The sequence below is a fragment of the Tympanuchus pallidicinctus genome, unplaced genomic scaffold (assembly GCF_026119805.1).
Source record: "Tympanuchus pallidicinctus isolate F22 unplaced genomic scaffold, pur_lepc_1.0 scaffold21, whole genome shotgun sequence".
NCBI lineage: Eukaryota > Metazoa > Chordata > Aves > Galliformes > Phasianidae > Tympanuchus > Tympanuchus pallidicinctus.
In genome coordinates this window covers 11122434-11135012 of record NW_026294733.1, presented here as the reverse complement: position 1 = coordinate 11135012, position 12579 = coordinate 11122434, and the positions used below count along the sequence as shown (strand labels likewise).

General features: G+C 44.9%; 1 protein-coding gene and 1 long non-coding RNA gene across 29 annotated transcripts in view; one reads left to right on the top strand and one right to left on the bottom strand.

Annotated features, from left to right (window-relative positions):
* LOC128081575 (uncharacterized) overlaps positions 1 to 9159 on the bottom strand; it is a 50604-nt gene extending 41445 nt beyond the window's left edge. For 7 of the 26 annotated variants that reach the window (XR_008207240.1, XR_008207239.1, XR_008207230.1 and 4 more), the window contains exons 1-3: positions 6818 to 9157; positions 5713 to 5782; positions 4076 to 4222 (exon numbers count right to left, since the gene is read on the bottom strand). This is a non-coding gene — a long non-coding RNA (uncharacterized LOC128081575). Of the gene's footprint in view, positions 1 to 4075; positions 4223 to 5712; positions 5783 to 6607; positions 6698 to 6817 lie in introns of all 26 variants that reach the window. The other 19 variants (XR_008207231.1, XR_008207224.1, XR_008207229.1 and 16 more) reach the window with 8 other exon arrangements.
* DELE1 (DAP3 binding cell death enhancer 1) overlaps positions 9137 to 12579 on the top strand; it is an 18947-nt gene continuing 15504 nt past the window's right edge. For all 3 annotated transcript variants that reach the window (XM_052684917.1, XM_052684918.1, XM_052684916.1), the window contains exons 1-4: positions 9137 to 9267; positions 9356 to 9476; positions 9582 to 9702; positions 10057 to 10194. In XM_052684917.1, coding sequence (XP_052540877.1) covers positions 9152 to 9267; positions 9356 to 9476; positions 9582 to 9702; positions 10057 to 10194 — 496 coding nt within the window. In that variant the 5' untranslated portion in view covers positions 9137 to 9151. The remainder of the gene's footprint in view (positions 9268 to 9355; positions 9477 to 9581; positions 9703 to 10056; positions 10195 to 12579) is intronic.

The following is a 12579-nucleotide window of genomic DNA, read 5'->3' as shown; positions in this document are numbered from 1 at the left end:
ATGTCAGAGAGAAAATCCAAAAGATTTCAGATTTATCATGTTAATTCTTTACATCACCTTCTCAAGAATTCACACTGCTGTCATTTTCTCTTCCATTTTGATTACCTTCTTTGCAACATATTGGTTTTCTTACTTTTACTGAATAATTCCTCACCTATTATATCTATAATTATTCAAATAATTAAGCATGCCTTTTCATCAGCTAGCAGCTAATTACTTCTACTCCTACCCAGCTTGCTCAGAAAACAGTCAATTCATCTGTATCCCTTTCACTCTCACTGTTGCTAAGCAGTCAATGCCAGTCAGAATGGCACAGTAACTGGCGTTGTATGGCTCACTCTGGCTTTAAGTGCATTCTGCAGCATCTGACTGGTGGTGCCTTTCAACCTCTGAGCAAATGCTTCTCACCAGTAAGCAAGCTTTAGTCACGTGCTGAAGTGCAGCACCTGTTGGTAAAGACTGCTTATCCCCACCTCTCCCAGAGAAGCTTTGGAGCTGTTAGTAAGCAGGCACTACTTGCTGCAAGGTGCAGTTTGCAATTGGAGAGATCCGAAAAGAATCAGCTAGAAAGCCAGCTCTACTACCTGCAGTTTTCCTTCTTTGGTTGTCAGGCCTTACCCGTGATTTGTTATGTGCAAAAGAAGTTACGAAGCAGTCAGAGCTCTCACCTCTCTGGCATTATCACACACTATCCTTCCAGACCTCTTGTTACACCATCCCACGTCAGGTAACCTGAGAAGTGGACGCTGTCAGCATGACTCCGCTATATCTCACCCTACTTCCCACAGCCTAGTACAAACAGCCTCTGCTTCAAAACACTCAACCTCATATCAAACTTCAGTGACGTGGTGACAAATCAGCCCAGGCTGCTTTTTCTCCAGTTACCTGTTATTTTGTTCCAAGGTGGGACGAGAGAAGCTGCTGCGTGAGAGCAGGGATTCCCACAGGCTCCAGCCCCAGCAGCCACTTCCTTGCCTGCTCACAGTTAATGGTGAAATGTTAGAGGCTGATCTTTCCAGCCTTCCTAAATATTAAGCTAGGTCAAAATCCTTAAGCTTTTCATGTAGTTTGTGACTGCAGACTCTGAAATAAAATAAAATAAAAGCTGGCAATTGCAACGGTTGTGCTTGATTCCAGAGAAGGGGAATTCAAAATAGAAAAAAAAAAAAAAAAAAAAAAAAGTAAAAATAAATAAAAATTTTTGAAAAAGGAAATTAAAAAAAACACTCAGAGTGGCAGCCAGAAAGGCAAAATGTTTTTAGATGGCAGGTAGACTATTTTAGGATTCTGTATTGGAGGCTCAAAGCAAATGCATATAACCTGTCAAAAAAGACTTGAGAGAAAAACAAAAAGCTAGCATCATAAAACAGCAGGATCAGGGAGGCTGTTGGAAGTTAAAAGGTATCCTGCAAAAAGCTGAAGTTGTGTCTGAAAAAGGAAAACTAAAAAGAACATAAATTCTGGCAGACTAAATGTAAAAGCACAATAATGTAGACTGAAGAAAGAGTTTAGAAGCAGTTTGCTGAAGAAATAAAAAAAATTGTAATAAATCCTTCTTGAACACATCAAGAGCAAGACGCTTACAAGAGCCAGTGGGCTTTGTACGTATGAAAGAAATACTCAGAGAAGATAATGCCATAGCAAAAAACCCCAAACACATTTAAATCACTGTTTACCTGGAGAATCTCCAGAAACTCTGAAACCACCATCTCGTTTGGAAGAGATAGAAGGCCTGCCCTAATTTAAAACATTGTTAGGAGTAGATTACAAAGGAGACAAAATGCATAACGATCTATCACTGGGAGTGGGTGATATTCATACAAGGTTTTTATAGAATGTTAAACATGAATCATCTGAGCTAATACTTATAGTATGTAACCTTTTGCTGAAAATCACTGCTATTATCAAAGGGCTGAAAGGTAACTAACGAGAAATCAGATTTTAAAAATAAATCCAGCAGCAACTCAAGAAACCACAGAACACTAAGTCTAATGTCCATACTGGTCACGTTGGTGGAAGCTCCAGTAAAGATGAGAATGAGTGAATACATGAATAAATGCAACACGTTAAGGAAAAGTAAACAGTGATTTTGCAAAAGGAATCTGAGCCTACTAAATCTGCTGGAATTCTTTGAAGGCATCAGAAGCACACGAGCCACAGAGATGCAGCTGAGAAATTGTCCCTGTATTTCCAATTCACCCCAAGCTTCCATAAGCCTCCGACATTTAAGGTGATCCCTCCTCACAACTAATCAACTGTGGTCTACAAGCAAAGACCTCACAGAGATAAATAACTCATTAAATATAAGAATTGAAGATTAGACTAAAGGATGAGTTTTCTCAGAGGAGAAAGACCATCAGTGGAGTCCCATGGGGATACGTAATAAGGCCCGTAGTGTTCAGTGCATTCAGAAATGGTCTGGAAAGAAGGTGGAATAGCAAAATGAAGATTTCTGATTGAAATGGAATTCATTAGGAAAATAATTACTGCAAAAATGGAAAGATGTGATGACACCGAGCGGACTCACAATAAAATGGAAGGGAAATTTCAGTGCTGACAACTACAATCTGGCTATCCAAGAAAAGCAACACTGACTTTCCAAACAGAGCAGTGCACTCTGAACCAGTTTGCCCAATTTAGGAATCACATCTTGAAAGTATAAAGTTAGTTCTATGAATACATCACCTTATTGCTCAATAGCAGTCAAAAAAAGAAAGAAAATCATAAGTTCAGAATTCTTAGGGAAAAAAAAGGTATGACTACATCACTGTGTGAATTCATGCTGCATCTGCTTCTCAAATATCAAGTGCAGTTCTGGTATCCTCACCTCAAGTAAAAAGAAGGAACAAAAAAAATCTCTAAAGGAGAATGAAATGATACATGGCAGAATGACAAACATGATAAGGAGTACAAAAACGCTTCAAAGTGAAAAACAAAGTTAGCATGCAGAGGTTGAATAGGAAGTGTTGACTTGCCATTTGTCTTTCCCAGTTGTACTGAGCAGGCCAGGTGCCAGCAAGGGGAAATGGACATTGCACGAGCACTCTGTCACCTGCCTTTTTGTTCAGCTACTGAAGCCTTCATATTCTGTCACAGGAATTTCAAGGCATGTGTAGGAATGACGACAGCTAGGTTTCAGGCACAGATTTCAGACAATCCCCAGCACGGTTTCAGGAAAAAACATATGGGGAGTAAAGGAGGAACAAAAGACTGCTGCACTTGCAGTACTTTCTGTGCCTGTTACTTCTAAATCATCACTCATTAGAGGTCTCTGCTTCCTTTCCCATCTGCCCTTCCCACACTACAACTTTAGAATTAAAAGCAAAAAAAAAAACTGACAAAAAAACACCACAAAACCATCACCACAGAACACTTAGGCAGCATTTACTAACATTTAACTGACTACAGCAACCCAGCCAGGTTGCCTCCATAGCATTTTAACACAGCTCCTTTCACCTTTTTATGCTTCTCTCATTTTTCAAACTCATTTGAGCATTGTGGGTTCGGGTTATTAGCTTGGCTCCTTCAAGGACAGCACTTCTTTCCAGTCAGGTGTGCAGTGGATTGTACCAATTGGTCCCCCACCTGCTGACAGCCTTAAACTACTGGTGAGCTATTAATAATACGAAAGCAATCATTTTAATTGCAACCTGGTGTCTAGAATTTAGGATCCGCGCAAAGAGTTCCTTCTATCTAAAATATTATTGTCCCATTGTGCATTTTGGAGTTTAGCTCTCATTAAAAGTAATAGAGGGAAATAGTCTGTAGCAAACGGAATGTGTTTGTTTTCACAGTTCACCTCCTGCTCCTCTACATGAAAACATACTCTCACTCAGTGACAAGACCACAGCTGTTGCCATCTTTTAGTTACCTGCTGAGTGCAATATTTAGCTTGAGGGACACTGAAGTTTTCTGTTTGTTAGTTATCAGGTCAATAACTCTCACCTTATCACTTCACTTTCCATTCTGTTGATAAAACCTGTCAGCCTTCCTTGAGTGGTTCCCGGCCCTCAGAAGAAATCACATTAAATTGGCACAACGAAGTAAATCTGTAAGGGATGTGCTCCTGACTTACCAAAGGGAAGGGGGAGGGCTAGAATTTTCCTCCCCACTCCTTGCACACCTCCCATGTCCCAGTAACTCAGAGCTCTGTTGAAATCCTCCCCACAGATTCAGCAGTTCCAATCAGCTCAGGTCTTTCAATATGGCCCAGAGGAGATGTCTGTGGAGCCAAAATTGATATGGTTAAGTGCAAGAGACAATAATCATTTCTTCAAGTAAAAGCTAAAAATACCCAGAAGAAAGTGGAATTTATAATGGAGATTTTAAAGATCTGTGACATACCAGAGCCTGCACAAGGGTTTTAATGAGAGGGAAGGCAATTTAATTGGTCAGCGAGGGCAGCTGCTTTCCTGGGTGAGGGGTCTAGAAGGGCTCACATTCCCATTTAATGCCACGAGCATCACTGCTGTGCTTAACATGGCTGCGACAAGCCCGTGGTACAGGAGCACATCATCAGATTCGGGAGAACCTTGATAATCAACGTCTCCCTGCTGTCAGATCACAGAGCTGAGCTACAAGGAGGAAGCAATAAAAAGAGGAGGCAAAAGCTGACAAGGAAACATTTCCAGAGGTAATTGCGCGACCGGCCATCATTGGTCGTCGACATTTGTTTAATTATTGTGATAGAGCTCAGCGTGGGGCACGAAGTAAAAACAGCCCATTAAATTTTAAGGTCTGTTAACGCGGCGTTAACAGGGAGCTGCCGAGTACAAGGGTTAAAATCTGCAGGTCTCCCATGTGGAAACACTTTGGGAGTGTATGTCACCGTTCAAAGGAAACCCAGAAATAACTTCCATGGACCATTCAATTATAGGCAATCACCACACAGCACTCCCTCTACTTGTGGCACTGCTCATCAATCAGGTTTTCTGTCATTATGTCTCTTCTCATAGCAGTCACCAAAAGGCTCTGAGCTCCCTCCGAATTCATGTGACATTTACTGTCAGGGGCTGTCAACACCAAGAGATTCTCCCAGGGCCTCGGAGTTCATCACAAAGCAACAAGATATATCCCCCAACCACGTTCCCAGCATCAGCTCTGGATTACAGTGAGTGACTGAGGGGCACTGCAGCAGGCAGGGAAGAGCGAGCAGCAGTGCAAGCTCCAGCTTATGCCCAAATACCTTCCTTTCTTTATTTTCATAATAGAAAAACACAGCCACATTAAGAGAAATACAGCTCAGGTTTTAAGTCTGTAATTAATTATGATCTTCTCAAAAGCATCTCTTATAAACCTTTTAGTAGAAAGACCAGATTGTTTACTTGGAAACGTAGGCTTCCCATCTTTAGCATTGATCCTGCATTCATTGTCTGTTTAACAATAAACTGACCTAGTGGAATAAATTTATAAACCTTAATAAATTGCAGTTGGCAGTATTGACAGAGTGTGTATGTGTACATTTGTTTTTGTGTGGACATATTATAAGAAATCTAATAAAGTAAAACAAACACATTTTCTTTGTCTGTGAGCTGTGAAACTAGATCATCTGTAATTACAGTGATTCAAGCAGACTTGGTCAGAGTCGCCTGATATTTTTACCATAAATATCTAACTAGAGAAAAAAATGTGCATCAAAGCTTGCATCTTCCACTGGGTTACTTTGCTCAAGATGCAGAAAAAGGATACAGACAAAATAATTATCCAACTCACCAAAGACCACTGTGAGACAGGAGGAAACAGTTCCAGCATGCAGGGAATGAAGTTCCAGTGGCAAATGAGTCTTAAAGAAACAATGAGGATCTTGGATAAGTTGGTTTTGCCCAGACTTTAAATGGGAACTGACATTAACAAGTATTTAAACCAACAAATAAACGAGTGACTTCAATTCTGAGGCTTTTGTAAGATCTGAGAATTTGTATGACCTCTTACAACTTCAATGTTTGGTTTTAGCTTACTTTCTAAAACCAGCCTGGTTTCTTCTTTCCACCAAAATAAATATATTCCTTAAGGAGCAAAGTATTTATTTTCTTTAAATTATTATGTGATAACAAACTCTGATCTCTCTGCCTATTCAGGTCACTCGGTGGGCTATTCCACAGATCCCCATCATCTGAGCCAAGGAATCCAAGCAATTTTACATCTGATTTATAGCCCATTTATCCAGCCCATACCTCACCAACCTGGTAAAGCAGTACTATGGGAGACGATGTCAAAAGCCTTGCTAAAGTCAACGTACACAATACATGCAGCTCTCTCTTTGTTCACTGAGCCAGTCTCACCACAGAAGGCAAGCAGGTTGGGGAGGCACAATTTGCACCTGTCAAACTCACAGTGGCTGTTCCCCAAACCTTCTCGCCCTTCACATGCCCTGGCTTTCTAGGGAAAGATGTGCCACCACCTCTCCAGAGACTGAGGTTACGCTGACTGCTCTAAAACTGCCCAATCCTTCTTCCCACCCCTCCTGCATGTATGCAAGATATTTGCCTTTTTCCAACCAACAGAAACCTCTCCTGAATTACCATGACTTTTCAAAGTGACCTTGCAATGAGATTGCCTACTTCCCTCAGCAATCCTTGGAGGCAAGGAATAAAATCCCACCACCTACTATTAGAAAAGCTGTAGTCAGGCACTCCGGCACCTGCAGCAATTCCTCATGGCTTATCACCTTTGTTGCCATGTCCTTTCCGCTCTCTCACTGCAAGGACACAAAGCAGCTGACCTGAGCAAGCACAGAACACACAGCCCTGCTTGCACAGCTCAGTCACATCGCTCCACCACCACACTCACTCCCTTAGCCATGTTACCCCACACCAACCTTGGCTACCTCCACTTGATTCTCACTCTGGACAGTCCCCTGCCTCATTGCTCAGAGCCTCTCTCATCTCCTCTCATTCAGCTATTTTCTTTTTCCAGAGTAGAAGCCATAAATGCGCAGCAATTGCACAACTGAAGTTGTTCCAACTCCTGTGGCATCCTCATGATATGAATCAAAACAGATTAGCTTCGCTATTGACTTGCCAGTTGCAGAAAAGACAGAGTATCACACACCAGGCAGCTGGGGACTTGAAAGAAAACTGGGATAACAGCAACAATAATTCTGTGATTAGCTGAGATCTCGGATAAACCCATAGCAACAAAGAAAGTGTACGTTTCTAGGAGCATTAATTACTGATACTACATTGATGAGAGAGAAAATTATGGCAAGATTACAGAATGGAGGTGCTTATATTTCTATTTTGCATCTAATTTTCATCTCCAAACAAACTTAGTAGCTTGGGAAATACATCTAGTAACATTATAGCAAGACAATCATAACATCCAATGTTTTATACAGATACATTTACTAAAACAGATAGCTAAACAACTTTATAATTACAGTATCAGGACAGATCTGTGGAGAAAATGGTAAACAACGTGCCCCATATGATACAACAAAAAAAGAAAAAGAAGCATGAAGAACTAAAAGAAATCTAGCGGTTGGATAAAGCTTTCAGAATGACAGCAGAGTGATTCCATACCCTTTAAAAGCCACATTCAGAGCTGAACCTTGCAGCCATCCACGCAGAGAGCAGGAATAATGCTCAACAAGAACTACGAGTTCATAACAGGAATTACCAGCAAAGGGAAAACCATATTCTTGAAAAAGAGACAAATTGCCAGAATGACCAAGCACTTATGTGCCTACAGAACTAAGAAACAGATATGAAAGTGCTCCATTCAGCTGCAATGAGCAGAGGAGCAACAACATTCATGCTTCTGAAGGAATTCACCAGGGTAAGGAGAATAGGAAGCACATCAATTTCTGTGCACACTGGTGCTGCTGATTGGGAACTCTGCCATCTCCTGCTGCAGCACAGCTGAACCAAACACAGCAGTATGCAGAGCCCAGGACCCTCAGTGAGCACCTCCATCACTAAGCCAGGCTGTGGGCTCACTTCATGCATTATTTCATACATTTCCATTCTCCAACATTTCATGTATTCAGTTTCCCAACTTATGAATGTTCATAACTAATCAAACCACTGATTGCAGGATTACTCAAGTTTCTGATCACACCTGACATGACCTTATTCACAGAATCATAGAAATGTTTGAGTTGGAAGGGACCTTTAAAGGTCGTCTAGTCCCACTCCCTGCAATGAACAGGGACACCTAGAGCTCCACCGGGCGCTCAGAGCCCCATCCAGCCTGACCTTGGAGATCTGCAGGGATGAGGCATCCACTGCACTTCTGAGCACTCTCTGCCAGTGCCTCACTTCTCATAAAAACATCTTCTTTGTATCCACTCTAAATCTCCCCTCTTTTAGTTTGAAGCCATTTCCTCTCATCTCATCACAACAGACCCTGCTGAAGAGTCTGTCCCTTTCTTTCCTACAGCCCCTTGAGATACTGACAGGCTGCTATAGGTCTCCTCTGAGCCATCTCCAGCTGCACAGCCCCAGCTCTCAGCCCTCAACGCCTTGCTGGGAGATGCTGCAGTCCTGGGACCGTTTCTTTGGCCCTCCAACAGATCTGTGTCTTTCCTGCATTTCTCCTTGTGCAACTGAACTGCAGCCTGCCCAGATGCTGCCTCAGGCCCTGATAAGCCCAGATAAGGCTCTTTATGAGATGATTAGATGCTATATTCGTGCAATCTGTGGCGCGCTTCATGCCTCCCCCCACAGGGACCCTGTCAGGCAAGCAGGAGGCCTCTCTACCCACAGAGCCCCCCGAGGTGCAGCACAGCCGCCTGCCCCACGGGATTTATCCCCCTGAGCTATAGGGACCCCCCAGGCCCACATCAGACCACCCCCCTGTCGTCCCGCTCGTTCCCGCTGCCGGCTGCCGCCGGGGCTGCGGCCCGGGTCCGCCGCGCCGTTCCCGCGCTGTGCCGAGGGGCGGGCAGGGCGCTCCGGCTCCTCTCTATGGTACGCGCCGCTCTATCCCCGTCCTCACGGCCTCAGACCGCCCGCATCCCCTTCCCGCTGCCCTCAGCCCGTTCAGCCCGTGCTGACTCCTCTCTTTCCACAGCCCCACGCAGGAGCTGTCGCCGCAGCCCCGCGAGAACACCCCCGAACGTCCCCGGTCTCCACCCTCTCTATGGCCGCGAGGAGCCGCTCTGCTCCGCGGTCGCCCAGCGACGCGCCCTCTCTATGGTCCCTCGGGCGACATGTGGCGGCTGCTGCTGGGCCGCGGCGGCCTCGCGCGCTGCTTACCGCCTCCCGCCCGCCCCGCGGCCGCCGCCGCCCCCGACAGAGACTCCGCCGACAGCCGCGGCTCCGCGCGGTGAGTGCGGCCCTCACTCGCTCGAGGCGGCGCGCCCTGCCCGTCCGTCGAGGTGCGAGGGCCGCCGTCACCGCCTTGTGTTTTGCAGGTGCTGCGATGCGCCCGGTTGTCGGCACGGCGGGCCCCGCCATGGCCGCGAGCGTGAGGGACGGCGGCAGCCGCTGCCCGGCCTGCTGCCGCGTTACTCCGTGCTGGACGCTGTCACCTGGGTGAGGAGCGGCCGGGTGGGCGGGGGACGCCGTGCCCTGCGGGGAGCCGGGTCCAGGAGTGCTGTGAGCTGGAAACTCCTCTGACTTGTGTTGTCTCTATTGCAGGGAGCACTGGCCGCGCTCCTGCTGCAGCTGGTCAGGCAGATCTCGTGGCTGCGATCGCTGCCGGACGCCAGGAGGGAGCCCAGGCCTCCCTGGTTGCCCTCGCTGCCCGCACGGCACGCAGGTCAGCAGCGCTAGGTTGGGAGGACCCGGCTGTGGGCAGGATTTCTGCCTCCAGACAGCTCGCATCTCTCCTGTTGCTGTCAGAAGCTGACAGGCAGCTTTCAAGCTCTCTGGAGGGATCAAGGGCTGGTATCTGCTCGGGGAATCTTACTCTTTCCTACCTGTTTGATGCAATCCTACATTATATTCTGCTTTCCATTATATTTGTCCTCTGATTGGGGCCTTACACCGTGAGCAATCCTGCTCGGCTTTGTTGCCAGAGCATAGAAGGCAACTAGAATAGATAAGTTCTGCTTTGGCTCCTAGAGTGGAGGCAGCGTGGCTCATGGGAATTGACTTGTGCTCTGTGTTTCAGTGGTGCCTGACGCTTCAGCCGGCCTTCCCTGTGCCCAGCTGGGGCCCTGCTTCCTGCAGAAAGCAGAGGTTGCACCAGAGAATTCATCCTCAGGCCTCCCCTCGGGGCCAGGAGAGAGGCAGCTGTGGGCAGAAGAAGGTATGTGCAATGTGCTACAGGGCAGGATGCCTGTAGCAGAAGGACTTCAGAGTTTTCCTAAGGCAAAGCTAGGACCCAAGAAGCATGTGGCCATTTCTTGAAACATGGAGAAGGGAATGGAAAGACAGAACTCTGGAGTGATGAATCAGGAGTCCAGAGACAGGGAGAAAACAGCTCCTGAAGGCAGGGAGGAGCCCGTGGTATAACTGTGCAGCAGTATTGACTTTCCCAATGTTGGTCTGCCTTTGTGACCAGCATACAACATTCAGTTTCTGTTCTTTTATTGTGGACAGACATTTGCAATCAAGAGGGTTCAGGAGAATATTGCAGAGTGATCTGAGAGGCTCACTATACAAAATGATGCTAAGGGAATTATTTTCTTCCAGGAGTACAAAAATGAGTGCTTGTGCTGCAGACAGGGTGGTGAGAGGGGATATTAAAGGAATTCTTATTAAAACAGGCTTTATAAAAACAAGAAAATATACTTTTAAAAAAGTAGTGTCATCCAGGAAAATGTGCCTGGACATCTAACACATTAAGTCATATCAAGGAAGGTCAGATTAAGCCCACAATACGTTTATTCACTAGACATATAACTACTAATAGTAGCTTTGCAGGAACGTATGATTGTGGTGTAGATGAGACACATTAAATAAACAGCTCACAGATGTTAGATGATGTAACGTGTTGCTAGAAAGGTCAAGGGGGTTCCCCATTCATTGCTTGCTTCTGTGCTGATTTAAGCTACTGCCCATCACTGCTTATCAAAGCCATCTCCTGCCAGAGGTTACCATTCCCATCAGTTGGCAAATGGAGCATTTTGTTTCCATGTTCCTAATTAGCTCCAGGAAAACAGCCAGGTTAATTTACCTAAACTGCCAATTAGACTGTTTAACCCATCTGCTTTTGCCTGAAGCGTATTAAGAAGCATTCAGATACACTGCCTTGCTGGCAGATGACTGGACATGGACCTCTGGGAGAGGTGGTGGGGAATAAGTGGAGACAGGTCTGTCTTCACTTGGCACAGTTGGCAGTGGATGTGTGTCTATATCTTAACAGTTTCCTACTGAGAGTCAATTGGGAGAGCTTTTAGGCAAACTGACAAATTGAACCGTGACAAGTCACTAAGGCCACATGCTCTTTGTTCAGATGTTCTCTGGAGGCTATGAAATCACTAAGTCTCTAATGATGGTATGTAATCCAGAGCTGAAATCTGCTGTACGACCAGACTGAACACTGACGAATTAAACACTAGCTTTTGAAAAGCAGGGTTGTTTGTGCCATGGAACTGCAAAAAAATGTAATTATAGGGTGATAGAAACTGTATTATAGAATAGAAATGTTAGGTACCTGGATGAGCGTACTGTATCAAAGGTCTGGAAGGGCTTAGGAAGTCATTTCTCTGACCAGCTTGCTCCATTACCTGAGTCTTAACAGAGAGCAGAGTTAGAGTTTGTAAATCTATTAGAGTTCTCTGGAGAAGTCAACAGGCATGTGGAGCAAGATTATCCAGCTTTTAGCTTTCTGAAAATCTTTCAACCAGGACCTAAGCCAAAGCTATCTGGAGGAATAAAGCTGTTGTGAGGGAAGACAGAGGGACTGCTCTTCGGCTAGAAATTCCTTAAAGCGTAAGAAATGGCTTTCATGATGGAAAGCCATTACTGGTGGATTCCCCTAAGTGCTTTACAGAAACCTGTTCTGCTTAGCAGAGTCAGCAGTGATTTGGAAAAAGGTGATGCTTGAGGTGACAGGAGAAGCAAATGAATTACAAGATTATTCAGGACAGTCAAACCTAAAAGTCACAGCAAAAGATTGGCACAAGACCTAAGAGGGCGATCTCAAGGTAGGTTGAAGGACTGTGTGCAGGGAACTGTAACTGTAAATATACATACGGAGTGAAGAGTCTCAAATTAATGATTGCCTTGAAACTGTGAAGTCAGTGCTCAACAGCAGCCAGGTAAATGAAATGTTACTTGTTGCAAAGGAAGGAGCTGAGGCCAAAACAGTATCATAGATCTGTGTAAGTGTAACATAGCTGTGCCTTGAACAATTTAGGAAGAGCACTCTGTCTTAAAAAACAGTAACCAAAATGGCATGGACGAGGATGAGAGAGCAAACCGTAAAGAAAGGCTGACTCTTTTGCTTTAAAGTAGTGACAAAGGGTGGTAGGCAGCAGAAACGTGCTACTCTGAGACTGCTAGAAGCAGCTACTCTGTTTTCTTGAGTGGCAAACACCTTTGTGATGTATGCAAACGGTCCCAGTTCCAGTATAACGCAGTAGGATAGAATCTATTATTTAAAAAAAAAAGAAAAAACAACCCAAAAAGTGTGTTTAAAAAGAAAACTTGAGGAAATCTGTTGAAAAGTTGCTTAACATATAATTCC